The sequence below is a fragment of the Nicotiana sylvestris genome, chromosome 8, assembly GCF_000393655.2.
Source record: "Nicotiana sylvestris chromosome 8, ASM39365v2, whole genome shotgun sequence".
Classification (NCBI taxonomy): Eukaryota; Viridiplantae; Streptophyta; class Magnoliopsida; order Solanales; family Solanaceae; genus Nicotiana; species Nicotiana sylvestris.
In genome coordinates, this window is record NC_091064.1 from 84754832 (window position 1) to 84781080 (window position 26249).

The window sequence follows — 26249 nt, forward strand, 5'->3', positions numbered from 1 at the left end:
TTTTCCTTGAAAAAATTGGCGGGTTAGTAAATTGGGAAGCGGCAATATAAGGAGGGAATGCAACACTGTTGCAATTGTATTTTTTTTTAAATAACCGTCACCATAGATATATATAGTTCCACGTTTAAATAAATCGTCCCAATAGACCTGTCTATGGCAAGGGTTATTCCCCTAATGTGACGGTTTATTGTACTAACTATCTCACTAGCCCTGATAGAATTATGCAACGGTTATAACAGTTGCCATAGATTATCTTTTGCAACGTTTATATAACCGTTGATAATAAACCATTGCAATAGGTCTATTTTCTAGTAGTGTAATCAAGTGAGGGACCTAAACCCTCATCCCAAGAGGTAAGGCTTCATCACCTCAGCTCTCATTTTTACACATAGCTACAAAGGTTCATTGGTGAGGTAATTCATGGGGATAAGGGGGTTTGCATTGCATGCATGTGTTCTTGAAGAGTATGAGGAATTATAAAAGAGGAGGCATGGGTAATGGGCTAGTGTAATCTTGCACAAAAGAACCATAAGGCCTTAATGATTACTAAATTCTCGGTAAAATGCTCAAGAGAGCTTAGATTATGATCTTTTCTTGATTATGAGTTAAATTGTGCTATATTGCTTAAATAGATTGAAGTGCGAACATTCCGGAACGTTATAGGATTAAGGAAAGCTCGGTTAAGGCATGTATGGCTAAAACCCCGTCTTTTAGAAATTGAGCTTCATCGGTATTTGTGTGAATATGGTAAGATTAAAGCTGAATTATTGTATTGCTTGTCATTTTACATGAATTGATGTTGTAATCGTATATGCATGAAAAATGTCTCAACATGATCAATGAGTTGTCTTGATAACTTGAAGAGGGCAAGGATATGAATTATGTATCGAAATGCTTGGACTTTAAATTGAAATTGAAGCTGCGTATGTTGCGCCATCCATGTGAGGTCTCCTCTATGCCTATAATTTTAATTGCTCTTGTGTGCGCTTATTATCCTAAATTACAAATCTAACATTGAATGTGGGAACGATGTAAATATGCGGCCTAGTGCCAAGGATAATTTGATAAGTTGCGGCCCCAAGTGCCTATGAAATGATATATGTGAAACAAAGTGATTAATGCGAAGGGAACAATGCCTTGGAAAGGCGGCCTAGCCGAGCCGATCGGGCCGAGATCGGACTCCGCTCAAGATAGCGGTGGTATTCTGAATGAATTACAGAAGGGAAAATGAGATTGTGATTGAAATATATTCCTCAAATTAGGCGACCTAGCCGATCGGGTCGAGATCGGACTCCGCTCAAGATAGCGGTGGTATTGGGAACAATGATGAATAGTGTGAAATGCTCCAAAGTAAAAGCTATGTAAAAATGTTGTGGAATTTGTATGATTCTTTTATTTGATAAGGTGGTGATCGTTTAAATCTTGAGTTATACTTGTGATTTCTTATTCTTGTATGAAAGTTCTTTCTAACTAGATGGTGTTTAGTTATACATACTAGTACTATTTCATGATCTTAACGTCCCTTTTGTCGGGGGTGCTAAATTTTTAAATAAATGTAGGTGGCTCCATTGTAGATAGTGCGGATCGCGTGTAGCGGAGTACCGTCTTCTTGAAGTCTTGGTGAGCCCCTTTCTCCTTCAAGGGGTTATATTGCATATCTTTTGTTGTAGACTTCTACTTTTGAGGTATAGCCGAGGCCTTGTTGCCAGCATTGTCATAACTTGTCTTTTCATCCTTAGAGGATTCGTAGACATATGTGTGAGTTATGTACGGGTATTGGATGGGTCTGCCAACTTTGATGTAATTGAAATTCTCGCTTTTGCTAAAGTGCATTTGCATGGAATCTTGGAACTTATCGATGGTTTAATGTTGTGATTTAAATGATCTAACATTGTAGAATGCACCCTCTCTAATAGAGTCCTTCTTATCGGTGTGTAGTACCATATCTATAAGTTGGAGGCTACGTGGGCATTTAGGAATAACACCCTTCTTTGATATTCCGGATCGTGCGGTGACACTGTTCCCTCTCTAATTAGTGCATTGTTCTATCTTTCAGTAAATGTCACCTAAGAAGAAAGAAAGAATTGGACAGGAAGCTAATGCTAATGCCACTTCTAGAGTGGCTGATAAATCACTACTTGATACTATGGGTGAGGATAGCCGCCCTCCTATCACTCTGCTTGATTCTTCTATTCTAGAGCAGACTACCCCAGTCCCTACACCCGTGGAGGGTACCACCATCCCTCCCGTTGATACCACTGTCCCGCCTTCTACCCCAGTTTCCGGTTCTAGTATTTCTGATGGAGATCTTAGAGGATCTATTCAGATGTTGACCCAGCTAGTGGCCTCTCAGGCCCAGAGGTCAAATGTTGCGCCCAGTTCATCCAGCCAGCAATGGGATTCTACTAGTTCTAGGGTGAACAGATTTCTTCAGTTAGACCCTCCAGTGTTTTCAGATGCCAATCCAGAAGAAGACCCTTAGGATTTCATTGATGAGATGTACAAGACCCTCAGGGTTATGCGTGCAACTAAGACGGAGGGAGTATAGTTGGCTGCCTACCGTTTGAAAGGGGTGTCCTATTCATGGTTTGAGTTGTGGGAAGATTCCCGAGAGGAAGGGCGCCCTCCGGTGAGGTGGAGCGAGTTTGCTGATGCCTTTATAGATCATTTCCTGCCTGCTGAGACAAGGGCAACCCGTGCAGCAGAGTTTGAAAATTTGAAGCAAGGTAACAAAAGTGTGTGGTAGTAACACATGGAGTTTGCTCGCTTGTCCAAGTATGCCATTCATATGTTTCCCACAAAGGAGGCCAGGGTGCGCGGGTGTGTTCAGGGCCTTAATTCATTGACTATTAATGAGGCTTCTACAACTGCATTGAATCCTGACATGAATTATGGGAAGATAGTGGTGTTTGCTCAGGCCACAGAGAACCGTAAATTGAAGAACAGAATGGAGAAAAAGGGTAACAGCGAGGCCCGATCTACGGGCAACATGAGAGAGTCACTAGGTGGGGAAAGATCAGCTTTCAGGGGAGGATCATCAAGGCCTTCCCAGTCTGTTGCACAGTCTTCAGGTAGTGCACCGCCATCAAGGCCTAGCCAGCAGCAGTGGAGTCATTTCAGGCTCGGTCAGGGCAACAGGGGATCCCATCAGCGGGGTCGGTCAAGAGAGAGGTTCCAGCAGCAGCAGAGGTCCCCGTGCCCCAGGTGCGGGAAAATGCACTCGGGGATTTGCTACATGGAGTTGCCCGTATGTTATGGATGTGGGATGAGGGGCCATATTTAGAGGCATTGTCGCGTGTCCCGCTAGGGAGCAGGTAGGGGCATAGCACAACCAGCCAGCCTAGCAGTTGCTACATCTTCAGCCTGCTCTCCATCTCGAGGTACCCTAGCACCTGCACGACATGGTGCAGCTAGGGGTGATGCGCAGAGTTCAAAAGGACCCAGCCGGTTCTATGCTATGAGTGGACGCCAGACTACAGAGGCTTCCCCAGATGTTGTTACAGGTATTCTGACTGTCCAGTCTCATGATGCGTATGCACTTATTCACCTAGGTTCCACCCTATCATATGTTACCCCTTTTGTTGCTATGGAATTTGGGAAAGAACCAGAGAAACTTCATGAACCATTCTCGGTGTCTACTTCGGTTAGTGAGTCAATTTTGGCTACTCAAGTTTATAGAAGTTGTGTTGTCACGGTGTGTGGTAGGGATACCATGGCCGATTTTATTGAATTGGGAATGGTGGATTTTGATGTAATAATGGGAATGAATTGGCTTTATTCATGTTTTTCCAAGCTTGATTGTCGGACTAGAACTATGAGGCTTGAATTTCCTAATGAGCCCGCTATTGAATGGGAGGGAGATAATGTAGTGCCTAGAGGCAAGTTTATTTCCTACCTTAAGGCCGCAAAGATTATCAGGAAGGGGTGTATATATCATTTAGTTCGGGTTTCAAACACCAATGCCGAGGCGCTTAGCCTTGAGTCTGTACCAGTTGTGAATGAATTTTTGAATGTCTTTCCAGATGAGCTCCCTAGGATTCCACCATACAGGGAGATTGATTTTGGGATCGATGTGATGCCAGTCATGCAGCCTATATCAATTCCACCATACAGAATGGCACCGACAGAATTGAAAGAGCTAAAGGAACAATTAAAGGATTTGCTAGAAAAGTGTTTCATCTGGCCGAGCGTATCACTGTGGGTGCACCGATCCTGTTTGTAAGGAAGAAGGATGGGTCTCTGCGGATGTGTATTGACTACCGGCAACTCAACAAAGTCACAATCAAAAATAAATACCCTCTACTAAGAATAGATGAGTTGTTTGATCAACTTCAAGGTGCTACGTGTTTCTCAAAGATTGACTTGCGGTCCGGGTATCATCAATTGAAGATAAAGGAGCAGGATATTCCAAAGACGGCTTTTAGAATTCGGTATGGGCACTTTGAATTTATGGTGATGTCCTTTGGGCTAACAAATGCCCTGGCAACTTTCATGGATCTTATGAATCGAGTCTTCAAGCCTTTTCTAGACTCCTTTGTGATAGTATTCATTGACGATATTCTTGTGTATTCCCGAAGTTGGGAGGACTATATGACCATCTCAGGGCAGTTTTGCAGATTCTTCAGCAACATCAATTGTATGCAAAATTTTAAAAATGTGAATTTTAGCTTGAATCTGCCGCGTTCTTGGGTCATGTTGTTTCCAGGGAAGGAATTATGGTTGACCCTCAAAAGATTACAACAGTGAAGAATTGGCCTAGACTTACCACTCCAATGGAGATTTGCAGTTTCTTGGGTTTGGCTGGGTACTACAGGAGATTTGTGGAGGGGTTTTCTACTCTTGCCTCTCCATTGAATAAATTGACCCAGAAAGAAGTTAAGTTCTAGTGGTCAGACACTTGTGAGAAGAGCTTCCATGAATTAAAATCAAGATTGACTACAACATCGGTACTAATCCTGTCGGAGGGTATAGAGGAATTTGTGGTGTATTGCGATTCTTCCAGGATCGGGCTCGGTGCGTATTAATGCAGCACGACAAGTAATAGCCTACGCTTCTAGGCAACTCAAGAATCATGAAAAGAACTATCTAACTCATGCCTTAGAGCTTGTGGAAGTGGTGTTTGCACTAAAGATTTGGCGACATTATCTATATGGGGTCCATGTGGATATATTCACGGACCACAAGAGCCTTCAACATATTTTCAAGCAGAAGGAGTTGAATTTGAGCCAAATAAGATGGCTAGAGTTACTCAAGGACTATGACATTGATATTCTCTATCACCCAGGAAAGGCTAATGTTGTGGCAGACACTCTTAGTCGAAAATCTATGGGAAGTTTGGCTCATTTAGAGGCATGTCAGAGGCCGTTAGCTAGGGAGGTTTACCAGTTGGCTAGTTTAGGAGTTCGCCTTGCGGACTATAATGAAGGAGGGGTAATTGTGCAAAATAGGGTTGAATCATCGCTTATGGCGAAGGTGAAGCAAAAACCATTCAATGATCCATTATTAGTACAACTGAAAGAGGGGATTCACAAACACAAGACCAAAGCTTTTTCCCTTGGCATGGATGATGGTACCCTACGATACCAAGACCGCCTATGTGTTCCTTATATTTACGATCTTCGGGGAAGGATCATGGCAGAAACTCATACATCCAGGTATTCCGTGCACCCAGGTTCTACGAAATGTACCATGATCTCAAGGAAATTTATTGGTGGAACAACATGAAGAAGGATGTGGCGAACTTTGTGGCAAAGTGTCCGAATTGTCAGCAAGTGAAGGTCGAACATCAAAGGCCCGGTTGATTGGCTCAAAGCATAGAAATTCCAATATGGAAGTGGGAGATGATTAACATGGATTTTGTGGTAGGGTTGTCGCGCACTCCATGCAAGTTCGACTCAATTTGGGTAATCGTGGATCGACTCACAAAATCAACGCACTTCTTGCTCGTTAAAGCTACCAACACAACAGAACAATATGCCCAGTTGTATATCAAGGGAATAGTCAGGTTGCATGGTACTCTAGTCTCAATCATTTCCGATCGAGGGGCTCAGTTCACCGCCAACTTTTGGAAGAAATTTCAGCAAGGTTTTGGCACGCAGATAAATCTTAGCATAACTTTTCACCCTCAAACCGACGGACAAGCATAGCGGACCATTCAGACGCTTGAGGACATGTTACATGCTTGTACTCTTGATTTCAAGGGTAATTGGGATGACCGTTTGCCACTCATAGAATTTGCTTACAACAACAGTTTCCATGCTAGTATCCAGATGGAACCATTTGAGGCATTGTATGGTAGGATATGTAGTTCTCCCATTGGATGGTTCGAGGTGGGAGAAGCGGAATTGATAGTGTCGGACCTCGTGCATCAGGCCATGGAGAAAGTCAAGATTATTAAGGAGAGGTTGAAAACTGCTCAGAGTCGCCAAAAGTTTTACTTGGATGTTCGTCGTAGAGATTTAGAGTTCAAGGAAGATGATTGGGTATTTTTGAAGGTTTCCCCTATGAAGGGTATCATCCGGTTTGGGAAGAAGGGAAAATTGAGTCCGAGGTATGTCGGACATACAAAATCATTAAGAGGATTGGACAGGTGGCATACAAGCTCGAGCTACCACCCGAGTTGTCATTGGTACATCCGGTCTTCCATGTGTCTATGTTGAGAAAGGTAGTAGGAGATTCGTCCACTATTGTGCCAGTTGAAACTATTGAGTTTAATTAAGAGCTATCATATGAAGAAGTTCTAGTTGCGGTTCTTGATAGGCAAGTTGGAAATTGAGAAATAAGGAAATTGCATCTGTGAAAGTGTCATGGTGGAACCAGCAAGTTGAGGAAGCCACTTGGGAAGCCGAGGATGAAATGAAAAAGTACCCACATTTGTTTGAATAGTCATAAAATAGCTTTTATGCACTTAGCTCCTATGAACTATTATCTTTTGAATTAATCTATGTAAAATTGTCCTGTTTTGGTTATATATATATGTTGCCTATGCGGCCATGGTTAGTATTGTACGAGTTATGTTATGCCTATGGAATGTGTACCTGCTGTTAGGATGTGTTTCTGGGGCTCTCTGATAGGTGGATAAGGCCCAGATACAAAGGAAACTCTGGCGAAATTTTCGGCAATTCAGGGAGTTAGCCAAATTTGGAGACTAATAGTATATTTAGGTTGAGAAAAAAATCAGAAGGTTGCATAAGAGATTGCTAATAAGAGAACCTTGATCCTCATTCGAGGATGAATGATCTTAAGTGGGGGAGGATGTGTGTTGGCCAAATCGATGTCAACTATGCGGCCAATTATGCGATCGCATAATCGATATGCGGGCTACAAAGTCGTTGCATAATTTCCTTGGGATTTTTAAGGGGCAGTTCTGCGGTGCATTATGCAACCGCAGAACGGATATGCGGACCGCATTTCTGCCACATACCCAGGCAGTGTGTTCAGGTCTTGGGGAGCATTTTTGTGGTCCATTATGTGGGCCGCATGTCCAATTTGCGATCGCAAATGCGATCACAGATCCGAGTCGGGGCTCTAATTTTCTAAATTTTAAACCCGACCCCCTGTTGTTATATCCTGTGCAATAGCTCATTTTGAGCCCATTTCGTGACACTTTTAGAGAGAGAGAGAGATAGAGAGGGGAAGTGCTTCCCATCAAAATTACTCCACGAATCCTTGGTAAATCATTGAAGATAATCAAGTGAGGGACCTAAACCCTAATCCCAAGAGGTAAGGCTTCATCACCTCAGCTCTCATTTTTACACATAGCTACAAAGGGTCATTGGTGAGGTAATTCATGGGGATAAGGGGGTTTGCATTGCATGCATGTGTTCTTGAAGAGTATGAGGAATTATAAAAGAGGAGGCATGGGTAATGGGCTAGTGTAATCTTGCACAAAATAACCATAAGGCCTTAATGAACACTAAATGCTCGGTAAAATGCTCAAGAGAGCTAAGATTATGATATTTTCTTGATTATGAGTTAAATTGTGCTATATTGCTTAAATAGTTTGAAGTGGGAACATTCCGGAACATTATAGGATTAAGGAAATCTCGGTTGAGGTATGTATGGCTAAAACCCCATCTTTTAGAAATTGAGCTCTATCGGCGTTTGTGTGAATATGGTAAGATTAAAGCTGAATTGTTGCATTGCTTGTCATTTTACATGAATTGATGTTGTAATTTTATATGCGTGAAAAATGTGTCTCAACATGATCAACGTGTTGTCTTTAAAACTTGAAGAGGGAAAGGATATGAATTATGTATCGAAATGCTTGGACTTCAAATTGAAATTGAAGCTGCGTATGTTGCACCATCCATGTGAAGTCTCCTCTATGCCTACAATTTTAATTGCTCTTGTGTGCGCTTATTATCCTAAATTATAAATCTAACATTAAATGTGGGAACGATGTAAATATGCGGCCTAGTGCCAAGGATAATGTGATAAGTTGTGGCCCCAAGTGCCTATGAAATGGTATATGTGAAACGAAGTGATTAATGCGAATGGAACAATGCCCTGGAAAGGCGACCTAGCCGATCGGGCCGAGATCGGACTCCGCTCAAGATAGCGGTGGTATTGTGAATGAATTCTGGAAGGGAAAATGAGATTGTGATAGAAATATATGCCTCAAATCAGGCGACCTAGCCGATCGGGTCGAGATCGGACTCCGCTCAAGATAGCGGTGGTATTGTGAACAATGATGAATAGTGTGAAATGCCCCAAACTAAAAGCTATGTAAAAATGATGTGGAAGTTGTATGATTATTTTATTTGATAAGGTGGTGATCGTTTAAAGCTTGAGTTATACTTGTGATTTCATATTCTTGTATGAAAGTTCTTTCTAACTAGATGGTGTTTAGTTATACATACTAGTACTATTCAATGGTACTAACGTCCCTTTTTCCGGGGGCTCTACATTTTTAAATGAATGTAGGTGGATCCATTGCAGATAGTGCGGATCGCGCGTAGAGGATGACCTTCTTCTTGAAGTCTTGGTGAGCCCCTATCTCCTTCAAGGGGTTATATTGCACATCTTTTGTTGTAGACTTCTACTTTTGAGGTATAGCCGGGGCCTTATTGTCGGCATTGTCATAACTTGTCTTTTCATCCTTAGAGGCTCCGTTGACATATGTGTGGGTTATGTACGTGTGTTGGATGGTCTACGATCTATGATGTAATTGAAATTCTCGCTTTTGCTAAAGTGTATTTGCATGGAATCTTGGAACTTATCGACGGTTTAATGTTATGATTTAAAATGATCTAACATTGTAGAATGCACCCTCATTCCTCGTCTAAATAAATGAATGAAAGCATGGTTTCCTTATTCGTATCGAGTTGGGTAGGAAGTGTTTGATAAGGCTTGCTCAATTGGGGGGCTGCTCGATTGGGCGCCGGTTGCGCCTCCCGAGGTTGGGGCATGACATGTAGTATCAAAATTGGGGCTGTGGTCAAAGCTATCTTGAGCTTCTGAAAGCTTTCCTCACACTCCTCTGTCCATTGGAACGGACCACCATTCTAGGTTAACCTGGTCATAGGTGTTGCAATTCATGAAAATCCCTCCACAAAATGATAGTAGTAGACCGCCAAGCCAAGGAAACTGCGAATCTCGGTAGCTGAGGATGGCCTGGGCCAACTCTACACGACCTCTATCTTTTTCGGATCCACTTGAATAACCTCACTCGATACCACGTGGCCTAAGAATGCCATTGAATCCAACCAAAACTCCCATTTCGAGAACTTAGCATATAACTTCTTCTCTCTTAGAGTCTGAAGCACAGTCCTCAGGTGCTGCTCATGATCTTCCTGACTCCGGGAATACACCAGAATATCATCAATAAAGACAATGATGAGCGAGTTAAGATACGACCGGAACACATTGTGCATCAAGTGCACAAAGGCTGCTGGGGCATTGGTCAGCCCAAATGACATAACAAGGAACTCATAATGACCATACCGAGTCCTGAAAGCAGTCTTCGGGATATCTGGCTCCCGAATCTTAAACTGATGGTAACCTGAGCGCAGGTCAATCTTAGAAAACACTCGTGCGCCCTGAAGCTAGTCAAATAGATCATCAATACGAGGCAAAGGATAATGGTTCTTCACTATGACCTTGTACAAATGGCGATAATCAATACACATACGCATAGAAACATCCTTTTTCTTCACAAACAAGATAGGAGCGCCCCAAGGTGATACACTGGGCCAATAAAACCCTTATCAAACAATTCCTACAACTGATCCTTCAACTCCTTCAACTCAGGAGGAGCCATACAATATGGAAGAATAGAAATGGGCTGAGTGCCCGACAATAGATCAAAGTTAAAATCAATATCTCTATCATGCGGCATGCCCGGAAGATCAGTTGGAAACATATTAGAAAAATCGTGTACTACTGGGACTGAATCAACTGGAGGGGTATCAATATTGACATCTCTCACATAAGCTAAATACACGTCACACCCCTTCTCAACCATATGTTGAGCTTTAAGAAAAGAAATAACTCTACTGGGAGTGTGATCTAAAGTACCCCTCCACTCAACACGCGGCATGCCTGGTATAGCCAGTGTCACGGTTCTGGTGTGTCAATCAAGAATAGCATAATGGGGCTACAACAAATCCAAGCCCAAGATAATATCAAAATCTACCATGCTGAGCAACAATAAATCGGCTCTGGTCTCAAAACCACTAAGAGCAACCAAACACAACCGATAAATACGGTCCACAACAAGAGAATCTACTACAGGAGTAGAAACATACGTAGCTGCAGCAAGGGGAAGCAACCCTGCCTGAGCCAGAGTGGTGTACATGCTCATAAACTGTGCCAGAGTCTCCTGAAGAGCTGGAGTAGTAGTAGCAGTAGGCGTGTCAGGTGCCTGGACTCCGGCTAGAACTATTGGTGGTACCTCAGCGGTAGCTCGCGCAGGTGCTCTGGCTACACCACGTGCGCGTCCTCGGCCTATACCCCAGCCCCGGCCTTTGACGGCTGTAGTAGGGGGCCCGAGTGCTTGATCATCTTGGGTAGCATGTGTCCTCACCATCTGTGAGAGAATAGAAGACAGAAGTGTAGAATTGTGATGTCAAAATATCGCATTTTCCTAACAGTTACATAGCCTCTAGTAGATAACTACAGACGTCTCCATATCGATCAATGAGAATCTAATAAACTGGCTTGTGATCCATGAATCCTATGAACCTAGAGCTCTGATACCAACTTGTCACGACCCCAATTTGCCCTCCATGAACCATCGTGATGGCATCTAGTCCCTACGACTAGGTAAGCCTAAATTGCGGAAAATAAACCAATTTGCGGAAGTAAAACAATTTAAAACAGAATTAGAGTAATAAGACTGTTCTTAAAAGTGCCTCTCAACATACACAATATTTAACTCTCAGAAACCAATACAGATCTCTAAGACCCGAAAACCCATAAATCACAAGCTAAGGATCACTACATAGTGCTCTAACTCTAGAATAGTCTAAAACAAACTAAATACAGAAGAGCGGTAACTATAAGAGAGAATGGAGAGAGACTCCTCGGTCTGCGGACGCGACAGACATACGTCGAAGTCTCTGAATGGTCACCTAACCTCAAGATGGTAAGTGTGCGTGAAGGTACCTGGATCTGCACATGAAAAACATGCGCAGAAAGGGCATGAGTACACCACATCGGTACTCAGTAAGTGCCAAGCCTAACCTCGGTCGGGTAGTGATGAGGAAGGTCAGGGCCCTACTGAGGTTAAATAAAATATAAGTTTCAATAGTGTAGAACATAACAGTATAAATAAGTACAGTAATAAAAGTAACACAAGGTATAAAGGGCGACAAAAACTATTACAGAGGCAAGGTAAACACAAAAAGAAATGTAGTTCATCACCAAAATAACAATCGGGGATCTCCCAGGATACCATCCTGTTGTCCCAAATATACATATCCAATGGATCTGTCGGGATCCCATCCCGTAGTCCATCTCATAGTGCGTGGGGATCTACCAAAATCCCATTCTTTAGTCCCAAATGTAAATACCCAGTACTAGGGGAGTCTAACAGGTGCATTCCCATAGTTCGATATAACTATGCACGGGGATCCACCGTAATCCCACATCTGTAGTCCCAAAATAAATAGACAAGGGGGAGCTACCGGAATCCCACATGCGTAGTCCCAATGTAAATGCACAACAACAACAGGAAAAATATTCAGAAATGGCAAATTTCATATTAAGGCAAACAAGTAATTCTATCCTAGCATGCTGCACAGAATTCAGGTAAGGCAGTTTGAGCGGGTAAATCAATTAAGTCACTTAGACATGCTTCCCTAAGCTAACAACATACTTAATAGTGCAGGTGATAAAAACAGGAAAGGAAACATACTAGTAATTACTTAATGAAAACAGAATTTCCAACAATTAGCACAAGTACGCACTCGTCACCTCATGTACAAGGCATTTCAATTACCAAATATACCAAATTCTAAGGAGAAGGACCCCCACACAAGGTTAGACAAGGCACTTACCTCGAACCAGCTCAAAATCAACTCGAAACCACGTTCTTGCCACGAGTACTCGACTCCAAATGACCCAAATCTATTCAATTCAATTTCATAATGTAAATAACACTTCAAGTAACTGATTCTACAAAGAAATTTTAAGCTAATACACGAAATTAGGTAAAATGACCAAAATGCCCCTCGGGCCCACATCTCGAAATTGGGTAAAATTTATATTTTTAGAATCCTCATACTCTCACGAGTTCATGGATACCAAAATTGTCCAAATCTAAGGTAAAATTCCCAATCGACATTCGAATTTTAGGTCTAAGAACTTTCTTCAACTTTTCTCCAATTTTCATCTCCAATCCCAAACTAAATGATGAAACTAATTATAGATTGATGGAATATAACTAGAAAATGTTAAAGAATTGTTACCCATTGATCTCCTCTTCAATTTCTTCCCAAAATGCCACTGATCTTGCAAGGCGTGCAACAGGTCTACGAAGCCTCGCGCACCGATGACAGCATACAGCGCATTGACCGACAGGAAGATCAAAAAACCCCGGCCCGGGTAGAAAAGGAAGTTAATCTTCATGTTATTTTTGAAATTTTACAAGCACGGTAGTTGGCTATCGCTCAGCTGCAAAATTGCCCAGAGACTCCCAACGCAGTAGCGCCGGAGACACCTCCTTACGCCGAGCTGGTACCCGAGAGATCAAGTATCGACGGATCGGTAACCGACCCCGCCAAATGAGGATGCTTGGGAATCTCTTCGATATGATCGAATCAGGTTAGTGGAAGCTCTTACAGCAAACATCTCCCGAGGAAACGGTCTCGAAACTCGCTTCACAAAAATCCGGAACGCCGAAAACCCTAGGTGTGATAGGACCTCAGATCTCTACGGGCGCACCACCACTTACGCGAGCTTATTCAAAGGCAGTGACCTCCAAGATAATGAGTTTGAGCCCATCTGTTGAGGAAGTTCGAAGAAACTCTCTCGAAAGAATCCATGATGTAGCGCCACCTCCTGGCACCTGACCTTACAGACTCGCTTACCATACCAGCGTGGTCCTCTGTAGAAGCATGTGCCGATGCCGTCAAAGCAGTACCGAGAGGGCCCGATACACCTGAGGCCAAACGAAGAAGAAATGAAATACCGCGGGAAGCTGCACCCCATTCCCTAATAGGACGAATGAGATCGCTCCCAATTTCGGACGATCGAGCAACACAGGCCTTCACCAGAGGCCTGAACGAAGCATGTCCGACGACTCCAGGACATTTCAAGAAAAGCCTGATCAGATACCTAACCGAGGTTTGGTCGTATGCCCACACCCGGCACCGGCCATGAATCGGGGCCGTGGACAACCGTCCGGGAACCTCCTCGGGTTTGGTATATCTAAGCAGACTCCCGATAAAGAAGCTGATGCCAAACGGATGGAGGTATCGTCCATGAGCTGTGAATGGAATGAACGACTCGAGATGCAACCTACCTCACAAAAATAGGTAAATAGCCTGAGGACAATACCCTTGAGGAACCTCCAATGGAACCAGATTCAACAAGGCACAACTAGCAGGGAAACCCCGCCCAGCCGAGTACGATTTCAACATTGCTATACCAAAGATCGTGATCACCATAAGCAAAATCGGGAATGCCAGCACAGGAACCACAAGGCGCGTGCGGTCATCGGATCAAAAGAACGACAACTTTGCTATTCAATAGAGATCGCCACCAAGTATCATCGAGCGGTCAGGCTCGGATCCAGCTCCAAGGGAGAAAGGAGATCAGGAAAAATGAAGCTGACCAGACACGGCATATTGCCACGATAGTAAAGGGGCGGAGACACCCTTCAAAGATCCATAAAATATAGAGTGAAAGGGCTCATTGTCGGGGAAATACGGGTCCGGGTAATATACCTAAAGGACACCCTTGCATTCAAGGAAAGGGACGCCGAGACTTCGCCTCGACCTCGTATTAACGCGATTGGTAACCCCTTCCTCATTTGACCTATTTCAAATAAAACATGTGTTCATGAGTGAAGATGGTTCGATCAAATATATCGACGATGTCAGACCAAAGCTAATGGGGCGGTTCGGACTAACGAACCAAATCAATCCCACACCTCGAATCTTTGATGGATTCCAGATGCCGATCACCACAACAATCAGTAAGGTCGCTCCCTCTATACAGCCCGCCTGAACTCGGGATGGAATGCCGAGCCTGCAAAACACGGATGTTTCATTCAAATGACAATGGGCACACCGACCAGAGGTGACTTCGACCACACTCCACCAAAGGGATGAAACTCCACCATAGAGGTGGGACTAAACTATTTGACAAGGAGCTATATGCGATGAGAGGAAATCCCTTACCATATGACCCATCGCCAGTATCAATGCCTCCGCCCTTGAAGGGAACAGAGGGTGAGCAGAACTACATCTTCGGCCAAGACTGGTTGAACACATCAGAAGGCTATATTAAGGGCTTGCGCCTGGAAACAGCAGAAACATACCAGACCTCGAAACGTCGCCTACATATCCCGCAGCAGGGAAGAACTACTCTACTCCCTTGTCGTTTCTTTTCTTTTTCTAACCTATGTGCAGGCAGTCAGCCGGGGCATTCATAAGTTCTAACTCCCTTGTCGCAACTTTGAGTTCATGAGAAGCGGTCTTCAAGCTTAACCAAACTAGATGACTCGGCGACTGTCGCCAATCGCCGAGCATTGAAAATACGAAACTGTAAGACCCCTAGAGGGCAGACTCGATATAACCAGATCTATTCTACATCATACAAATAGTAATCTCAATGCGACTCGGACACTGCACCCGAAAACTACAATATGCCTAAGGGCATGAGTTCCACTATCGCCGGCTAGGAAATCGAGGAAGTTTAAGGGTCGATTACAGCTCGAATCGCAATGCGACTCAGAGACTGGACCTGAAAACTACAATATGCATAAGGGCATGGCATAAGTGCCACTATTGCCGGCCGAGTAAACCACCGGGCCACGCGCCCGTAGGGTCACTTCGACCTAGAGCATAAAGGGCCATCATCATTCGCCCATGCAGGCAGGAAAGAGCTTGAGGGTCAATTGAAGCTCGAGTCACAATGCGACTCAAAGACTGGACCCAAAACAGTTGGAACAGCAAATGCTCAAGGGGAAGAGATAAAAACAATTACTATCTATCCACACGGGCTCACAAAATTCGAGGACAAGGAGGCTCGAGCCGGAGCCCGACTCAGAGACTAAGCCTAAACAGTCGGGCCAAGCACGGAGGCCCCAGCACCTACTCGTACCAATGATCGTACTTAAGAGCCCCCGAGTTTGTCCGATCCGTTCCGGACCTATGAGAACCTTGCCAAACACCAAAACCAGCCTGCCCATTCGAAAGCAACAACAAAAAAAAAGGTATAGAAGAAATAAAGCCTCAAGTTTCTTCTTATATATTACATGCGCAAAAAAAGCGCATTCTCCATATACAGGCATACCGTACATATATCAGAGGCAAAACAACAAAATAGCGAAATCTAAAGCGACAAAATGAAAAAATCTAGAGCGACAAAATGGCAAAGTTTACACTCTGCGCTAAAGGGCTATAGTTTGTTAAATTCACCCACTACAACGTCAACAAGAAATAGCCGAGCATCACGCTCGTCTGCCTTTGCTTGAGCCAATTCCTCCGAGAGGACGATGCCCCTTCCACCGACCTCCTCGAGCACCTCTCTTAGAGATCTACAACGAGCATATTCTTTGATCCTCTTCCCTGGTCGAGGGCTCGCTTCAGCTCGGCTTGGGCATCAACAACATCCTTCATATGAATCGCTATCTCACGATCAGCCTTGGTTTGGCTTAGTGTCGCTTCTACCCGGGCATCAATTATCTTGGCTCTGAATTTAGAGAGATCAGATTCTAGTTTCCCAATCATATCTACTTGAACTTTGGCGTTGTTATGTGTCAAATGGAGTTGGACCTCGAAGGCAAGAATCTTAGCCGAGGCACTCATCTCCTCCAAAGTTCGAGCCTGCACTTGAGCTTTTAGCTCCGCACAAGCAACTCTGACACGGTTGATGTCGCCTTTGAGGTACTCCAAGGCCTCCGCTTTTCTCTGCAACTGATACGGCAAAAGGGGTTAGCCTTAAGGATAGAAAGGAGCGAAGCACGTACTACAGAAAGTTAACTGCTCCATCAAATAGCTCTCATAGTTTGAGCTCCGGTGCGCCTCATATCGCCAATGCTACAGTTCAACTTCCTTCTCCTCGCTAAGGAGCCTAAGGGATTCTCCCTCATCCAGAATTTTTTGAAGCTTGGCCCCTTGACGGAGCAGCTCAGACCTAAGCCTATCACAGTCCTGCATAAGGAAGGTTCAATAGAGGTAGGAGGGCACGGGGCACAGGGAAACTGTACATGAACTCTCCACAAAGTGATGCCGACGGACTTCCTCGAAGTCAAAATACACTCCTGTTAATCTTGCCCCTGCGGCCCTAGAAGAACCGAGCTCGGGCGTGACGTATTCGCTCAAAGGAATCGCTGGTCGGGAGTCAGGCGCTCCGGGAGCAGCAGACCTGGGCGACGCCCCTTCCTTAGAAATGTGAGCCCAACCAGCAACACTAAAGGCTCGATCACACTGCGGGTGCGCCATCCCAAAGAACCTCCCGATATATGCAAACGGCAAATACAACACAAATAGAAGCGGAAAATATTACCACGAGTATGCGAAGTCAAGGCAAAGGCAGCATACGCACATACCTTGGTACCGCACTGCCCATCCGGTATGAAGTACAACTCGCCACCTGTGCTCGTCGCAGGACAAATGGGTCACTAGCTTCTGAACCCAGCCAGGCAGATCATGGACTTTGCCCGGCGTCCACGAAGTTGCTGCAACAAGGGAGACGACATTATTACTCAGTTGATTCTCGCTATAGGTGAAACCTGAAAAAGCGCCAAACGCCTCACTCACGTGCATAATTCCACCCTTTGGGAAATGGCAAAAACTCCACAAGGATATTGTCGGTCGTCCGGACACGGATAAACCAACTGGCCCACTCTCGATCCCCACATTCCTCGTCATCAATAACAAAGGGCGTGGACAAACAACACCTCAAAGTTAGCAGGCCTCAATGATGGAAGGGCCGATATAGCTTGACAATGTGATTAAGCGTGAATTCAAGCCTGACTTTCTACGCGAAGAACCTCATCATCAATGCCGTTCGCCAAAACGCTGGATGAATCTGTGCCAGGGTAACCCGATACTTCAAGAAAAAATCAAGCACAACCCTATAAGGGGGGCTAAATGCGATAGGGTATAGGTATACACTCAAGAATCCATCGATGGAGTTCGCAATGCCCTCATATGGGGAAAGCACCTGCAGTGTTATCCCCTCGCTCCACCCGCAGTATCTCCTCGCCATCTCCAAGTATTCCTTTCTTATCAAGGACGCCATCTCTAGAGCGAACTCCCTCGGTTCTTGAGCACTAGGAGCAGCACCCCCCGTCCCTAACCGGATCAGCCCCGACATGGTTTCCATGACTATTGTGAAACTAAGAAGTCAAAGCAAGGGCGTGCACCAAATATTTTTGTGCCTAAAGAGATGAAGTACCCCGTGCCAAAGTAGAAATGCGACTATCTAAAAATAGTGAAGTCTTGCGAAAAAGTTGAAGCCGCCCCACATATATGCGAGAAGCAGCGACGAATCGCCTACCTAAGGCAAGCCCCGGGAAGCCAACATCCTCGATACAGATCGACGGGTCAGTACCTGATCCAGAAAGCATCCTTCGACGAGAAGTGAAGACTCGAGGGGCCGTTCGTATTATCTCCTAGCTCAAGATATCACTCTACGTCGAGAATTCCCGGCCCAAAGAAGTCGGACTTTGGGAAGCCTTAAACGCCAACATTTGATGCAAGGCAAGTACTTGGTCTCTGATCCCATCTTTCTAAAAAGAGGATTAAACACAGGAAGCTCAGATCGCGAAAACTCAACGAAGGTCCAAGGAAGCGCCCGAATACAGGCAAACCCCTCAGCAGAGGTCTACCCTATACATTTTAATGGGGCTATCTACATCAAGATCAATAGGGGCCCCCGGATACCCAAAGATGACCTTCATCTAGGGTAGCATTCCCGAAGGCCCCAAAATTCGACGCATGATCTCCATACAACTCGGAGGGCCTCCACAACCTAGACCTATCAGATCGATCCAATATTGGTCCGAAGTACGATGATGGGTTTGGAAAAGAACCATGCCGATCAGCAGAAGACCTGGACGGACGCCGCCCAATATCAGCGGCCAACAAACAAAAGAAAGCATTCAAAGGGCCTCAGAGGGAACAAAAGCATACAGAAGTAAGGAAAGCAGAAATCAACGGGGTATATTCTTATTCATAAAAGTTTGTGTACAAGCAGCCCTCGAGGGGTCGTTACATACTAATTGCAAAAGCCTACAGGGGTCTACGCCTAAGGAAGAGACAAAGGTATGCACACGCAAGGTGAAAGCCCGAAGACCGATCCACCTTTAAAAGTCCACAACATGCATCTCGTAAGAAAACTTTTTGCAATCAGTTTCAATATCAAGATCAATCAGTATATAAATAGAGTGAACAGAAACATCAAACATGCGAGGCCAAACTCATCGGAAGAAGAAACAACACGTAAGGGTAGCAGAAACAAGCATAGGATTTAGTAGTAAGAAAAATAGTCGAAGCATAGTAGTCAAGTATGTCAGGTTGTCACATAGAATCAATAGTGAAGAAATCATAGCAACAGGTAAAGAGAATCGGAAAACAAGTAAAGTTCTCACAACAACAAGTGAGGAAACCTTTTGAACAATAGTCGAGTAAAACTCAGAATTAGGTAAGTCACATAATGAAAAGAGAGTCTGAAATAGGGAGCCTTTAATCGAGTCAAGTATACTTTCAAACAAACAGTCTCAGGCCAAAAGACCTAGGGTTTTCCACAATAATCGAGTTTAAAAGATGGTAAAACTCAGAATCAATTAAGTCAAACAAGAACGAAGAACTTAATCAAACCAGTACACATTTAAACCAAACAATCTCAAAATTCGGATGAGACCAAAAAGGAATTAGGGTTTTCAACATGCTGACTCAGATAGAAGATAACATGAGAAAAACATAGCAGAATCACAAACAACATTAAAAATCGGAGAAGATATATTTTGAAAAACATAAAGGAAAACCTTGTTTCAGAGAGAATTTAGAGGGTAAGGGGATTCAAAGGCGGCATGTGTAGAGAAATGATTTAGGTTTAGGGGTCGTTCAGGGTTAAAAAAGGAAAGGGCGTATAGTGGTTGTTGATCTAAATGATCAACGACTAGGATTAAAGGGGTTAGGTGGGATCTGGGTTTGGTCGGTTTAGTTGGGTTAGGGGTCGGGTTTAAACGAAATAGGGCCGGGGTAATTAGGTCTGATTTGGGGTTCAAATTAGGCTACAATTGAAATGAAATTGGGCTATCATTTAAATAGCCAGTTTTCCATTTTTAAAATTATAAAAAATAGTAAATTAATTTCTGGAAATAAATTGAAAGTACTAAAATGATTTATAACATATAATTATCAATTTAAAAATACTGGATTTAATTTTTATGAATATAAACGCAATTAAATCGTAAAAGAGGCTAATATTGCAATTATATGCAATTTAGCTTTAATAATACTAAATAAATTTGTAAAAATATGCAAAAATTACCTTAGTTATATTTTAGCATAAATAAAAGTCCAACAAATACCAAAAATGATAATTTTGGAAATAATTATTTGTTTTTTATGGATAAAACGGGAAATAAATTGATTTAAAAACTTTTAAAAATTAAGAAAAAATAATAAAACATTTGGACATACTTATATATGCATACATATACTATTTTGAAGTTATTTTGCATATTGAAAATATATAAGAAAAAATTGGGTACCAACAGCTGCCCTTCTTTACCCGGGAAGGATGAAAGAGTAGTTGAGTAAAGTTATGATGGCCAATTTTGACCGAACGAAACGGTTCAAAGAAGATAGGCCACGCCCTTGCTTCTGAGCTGCCTACATATTCCTAATTTTACAGGAATCAGGCCATATGTAGTTCAGGATCCGTCGGTGGAGTATGCCGATGGAGACTTTCCAAGAACGGATGCAATATCCAGGACGGGGTGAGTGGGCGGCTTGTGAGAATGGTTAAGGTTTGATATGGCTGTGGGAATTGGAGCAGGCTTGCTCCTGCCGATATGGCCGTTGCTTGCTGGTGTACCTACAATTAGAAACAATAAAAGTGTATACTGTGCATAAATTTAAACATAATGCAAATTCCCATCAGACCATGAATGTTGTCTTTGGACGGTTAGGATGACGTCCTTCAGACCATGACGTCCTAGGCCATGAAGTGTACAATAAAGGATCCGCAGGCCATGAAATGATGCTCTCGGGCTATGAGGAGGGTGCCTCCGAACCATGATGCCTTTGAATAATGATATGCAAAAGATTAAAAGGGGTCCTCAGGCCATAACATGGTGTTCTCGGGCTATAAAGATGATTCCTCCTAATGTTGACGCCTTTGGATAATTTGGCAATCTTTCAGCCCATGAGATGTAGTATGAGGTGATATTTCAGCCCATGCAGTATGAGGCGATCTTTCAGCCAATGAGATGCAGTATGAGGCGATCTTTCAGCTTATGAGATATAGTATGAGGCGATCTTTCAGCCATGCGATGCAGTGAGGCGATCTTTCAGCCATGCGGCTGCAGTGTGAGGCAATTTTTCAGCCTATGAGATGTAGTATGAGGCAATCTTTCAGCCATGCAATGCAGTGAGGTAGTGCTTAGTCTTATGCAAGGATGAAGGCAAATGGAGGTAGAGCTTAACCTCGAAAGGCAGAATGGTAGCCTTATGCAATGCAAAAATGCAGATGGAGACAACGTTTAGTCTCGGAAGGCAGAATGGTAACCTTATGCAATGCAAATGCAGATGGAGGTAGAGCTTAACATCGGAAGGCTGAATGGTAGCCTTATGCAATGCAAAAATGTAGATGGAGACATCGTTTAGTCTCGGAAGGCAGAATGGTAGCCTTATGCAATGCAAATGTAGATGGCGGTAGAGCTTAACCTTGGAAGGTAGAATGGTAGCCTTATGCAAGAAATAAAATGGCAGATGGTAGTAGAGCTTTCTTAGCTGATAGCAGATTGCGACATTGTGATTGCTGGGGACACTATGACATACGGAATATCACGGGTGTGTGTGGATAGCAAATGTTTGTAAGTAGAAACAGTTTTGAGAGTTGTATTCCTGAATAATGTTTGTCCCACAGGTGTATAGTATGTTTGATGATTTCGCAATCCAAGTGTCAGCATCCAAAGAAAAATCGTGAGTTTTGTAAAGGGGAGGCTAGTTCGTATCCCCGCTGGCTTTGCTTGACCTGCTCGGCTCTGATCTGGTGATACTGTATGTATCATTAGTGTAGCGTTGCTAAACAAAGCAATTTCAGTAATATGCATGATTTTGTAAAAATGTGGCATAATAATTTTTTGGATGAACTGACGACTGTGACATGGTTCGGGACATTGCAACCTCTCTTGCTACGGAATTTTGAGGGTCTACCCCAAAACTTTGCCCCAGTTTAATGGGTTGATGCTACTGACTATTGCTTACGACGATCGGCTGAAATTACTTCGGAATTTTGAGGGTCCTCCTCAAAATTCTGCCCTAGTTTCCAATTGTGGGGGCAGATGAAATTTTATTGAATTGTGACCGAACCTATAGGGCTACCTACGTATCCCCTCTTAAACGGAAATCAGGTCAGGCGTAGTTCAAATTACATCATAAAAGGAAAGCATAAAGATTACACATAGTAACGCTTGACTGCATCTGAATTGATCGCTTTTGGCCAGACTTCTCCATCCATTTATGTGAGTATGAGGGCTCCTCCTGTCAGAACCCGGTGAACCATGTATGGGCCTTTCCAGTTGGGAGAGAATTTCCCTTTGGCTTCATCCTGATGCGGAAAAATTTTCTTTAACACCAGTTGCCCTGGTGTGAACTGTCTCGGCTTGAATCTTTTGTTGAAGTCTCTGGACATTCTATTCTGATAGAGTTGGCCATGGCAGAATGCATTCATTCGCTTTCCGTTGATAAGGGCTAGTTGCTCATAACGACCTTTCGCCCATTCCGCGTCGTCAAGCTCAGCTTCTTGTATGATCCTTAGGGAAGGAATTTCTACCTCAGCGGGACTATGAGGGTTGCCCTAGTTGATGTGCAGACTATGGTGCGGTACCCCAATAGGGCAAATGATAACTTCTCGTGCCACTGTTTATGCTTCTTTATCATTTTCCTCAATATCTTCTTGATATTCTTATTGGCGACTTCCACAACTCCATTCATTTGAGGCCTGTAGGTTGTGGAATTCTTGTGTCTGATCTTGAAAGTTTCACACATAGCTTTCATTAAGTCACTATTGCGGTTGGAGCCATTATCAGTAATGATCGACTCTGGAATCCCGAATCGACAAACAATGTGGTCGCGGACAAAAGTTACTGCTTTGTAAGATGTTGCTTTGACCTATTTAGTGAAATAGTCTATGACTACTAGGATAAACCTGTGTCCATTAGAAGCGGCAGGCTCGATTGGCCCAATAATATCCATTCCCTAAGTGACGAACAACCATGGTGAGCTTGTTGCATTAAGCTCATTTGGAGGTACCTTTATCATGTCTGCATGTATCTGACAGTGGTGGCATTTTCGGACATACTAGATGCAGTCCGTTTCCATAGTCATCCAAAAGTAACCCACTCGGAGTATCTTCTTTTCTAAGATAAAACCATTCATATGCGGACCTCAGGTCCCAGCATGGATCTCCTCTAGTATCTTGGATGTTTCCTTTGCGTCGACACACCTTAGTAATCCCAAATCAGGAGTCCTCCTATACAGGATTCCTCCGCTGTGAAAGAAGTTGTTGGACAATCTCTGGATTGTACATTTCTGAGTAGGGTTTGCAAGCTCTGGGTACTCTCCTTTTGCAAAATATTCCTTTATATCGTGAAACAAAGGCTTTCCATCTACTTCTTCTTCTACATGGGCACAATAAGCTGGTCGATCATGGATCTTTACTAGAATGCGATCAATGAAATTCTTGTCTGGATGCTGTATCATAGATAACAGGGTAGCCAATGCATCAACGAACTCATTCAGGACTCTAGGAACATGTTAGAACTCCGTCTTCATGAACCTTTTCCTCAATTCTTGTACATGATGCAAATACGGGAGTATCTTGCAGTTCTTGGTTTCCCATTCTTCTCATACCTGATGTATAAGTAGGTCTGAATCTCCAATTACTAGTAGCTCTTGAACATTCATGTTAATGGCCATTTTGAGTCGTAAGATGCAAGCTTCATACTCGGCCATATTGTTGGTACACGGGAACCTGAATTTGGCGGACACCGGATAATGCTGACCGGTTTCTGATACTAGGACTGCTCCTATGCCAACCCCTTTGAAGTTTGCCGCTCCATCGAAAAACATTTTCCAACCATCATAGGATTCTGCAATGTCTTCTCCTATGAATGATACCTTTTCATCAGGAAAATACATTTTAAGGGGTTCATATTCTCCATCCACGGGATTCTCCGCAAGGTGGTTTGCGAGTGCTTGTCCCTTGACCACTTTCTGAGTTACATACACAATGTCGAACTCACTCAACAGGATCTACCACTTGGCTAATATGCTAGTGGGCATGGGCTTCTGAAAGATGTACTTCAAAGGATCCATCCTTGATATGAGATATGTAGTATATGCACATAAATAATGCCTCAGCTTCTGAGCTACCCAAGTCAAGGAACAACAGGTGCGCTCTAACAGAGAATACCAGGCCTCATATGGGGTGAACTTCTTACTGAGGTAATAAATGGCCTGCTCCTTCCTCCCTGTTTCATCATGCTACCCCAGAACGCAACCGAAAGCTCCATCCAATACTGCAAGGTAGAGTAATAAGGGTCTACCTGGCTCGGGCTGGACCAAGACTGGTGGTGTTGATATGTACTCTTTGATTCCATCGAAGGCTTTTTGGCAGTCATCGGTCCATTTGGTGGCAGCGTCCTTCTTCAACATCTTAAAGATTGGCTCACAGATAACTGTAGACTATGCTATGAACCGGCTGATGTAGTTGAGTCTCCCCAAGAAGCTCATCACATCCTTCTTGTTCTTTGGCGGTGGCAATTCTTGAATAGCTTTGACTTTTGATGGATCCAGTTCTATTCCTCGACGACTCACAATAAACCCAAGCAATTTTCCAGCAGGATGCCCAAATGCGCACTTTGCGGGATTCAGTTTCAGGTTGTACCTTCGCAATATATTGAAGAACTTTCTCAAATATTCCATGTGATCAATGGCCTTCTTGGAATTGATGATGACATCATCTACATATACCTCAATCTTCTTGTGCATCATATCATGAAAAATGGTAGTCATGGCCCTCATGCAGGTGGCCCTTGCATTCTGTAGACCGAATGACATCATCTTGTAACAGTACATTCCCAACGGCATAATAAAAGTCGTTTTCTCGGCATCCTTTTCATCCATCCAGATCTGATGATAACCCGCTAAACAATCTACAAATGACTGCAGCTCATGCTTGGCGCAATTGTCAATCAGGATGTGTATGTTCGACAAAGGGAAGTCATTTTTTGGATTGGCTCGATTGAGATCCCGGTAGTCGACATAGACTCGGACCTTCCCATCCTTCTTTGGCCTTGGCACGATGTTGGCTAACCATGTCGGGTATTCTACTACCCAGAGAACCTTAGATTTGACTTTCTTAGTGACTTCTTCCTTGATTTTCAAACTTATATCAGGCTTGAAATTTCTGAGCTTTTGCTTTACCGGAGGACATGTTGAATCAGTTGGCAGTTTGTGAGCCACAATAGACGTACTCAGACCAGTCATGCCATCATACAACTAGGCGAATATGTCCTCATATTCCTTTAGAAATTTTGTGTCTTCCATCTTTTCTGATGGCGATAAGTGAACACTGATTCATGTTTCTTTGACATTTTCTGTATCTCCCAGGTTAATAATTTTGGTCTCGTCCAGGTTGGACTTAGGTTTGTTTTCAAAGTTCTCAACTTCTTTGATAATCTCATCTGCTATGTCATATTCCTCTAAATCAATATTTGTTTGTTGCGTTGTCTCATTACATGTCACAGTCATTGGTTTATCAAGATAAGTAATAATAATTCTGTATAAGTAATGAGAGAAAAATAATAATGAGTGTTGATTCATAAGAAAAGTAAAAATGCTTTAATAAATTGCATAACTATTTTGAACATTGGAGATCTTATTACGGGAATTGAAAAAAATAAGAAAAGAAAATAATTTAGTAAATAAAAATAGTGCATGGTGCTTGTTTTAGCCTTGCTACCCCGAGGCTCGCCGGGCTCTGGTTGTCCTGATAGTCCATTTATTGAGTCCTTCCTCCCACTCCTTCTCGAGAACAACACAACAGTCCATGTCATTGTCTTCTAGGAATAAGTTCTTCACTACTTCTAGTGCCTCATCTTCATCTGACCCATAAATAATATCGGCCAGTTGGAAGGTCTACTCCAGATGTGGTATTGGCTACTCTAGTGGATAGTAAGGTCCACGCCATGGTGGCAACCAGTTGTTGAATTCTTCCTAGGTGTAATCGTATCCCAGACTGAAAGTGGTGCCATGTTTCTTGAGTTTTATGGGCTTAGCGATTCCTTGGAGGTTCTTTTCGAGTCCCTTGCTAGGTTCGTACCCACTCCGATTCAG

At 43.4% G+C, this 26249-nt stretch overlaps 1 protein-coding gene across 1 annotated transcript; it reads left to right on the top strand.

The window, feature by feature from the left end:
• Window positions 1-3457: 3457 nt before the first annotated feature.
• LOC138875311 (uncharacterized) lies at window positions 3458-6885 on the top strand. The gene is made up of 6 exons (XM_070154135.1): window positions 3458-3878; window positions 4023-4170; window positions 4706-4794; window positions 5285-5472; window positions 6201-6482; window positions 6760-6885. The coding sequence occupies exons 1-6, from the start codon at window positions 3458-3460 to the stop codon at window positions 6883-6885; spliced, it is 1254 nt and encodes a 417-aa protein (XP_070010236.1).
• Window positions 6886-26249: the final 19364 nt, after the last annotated feature.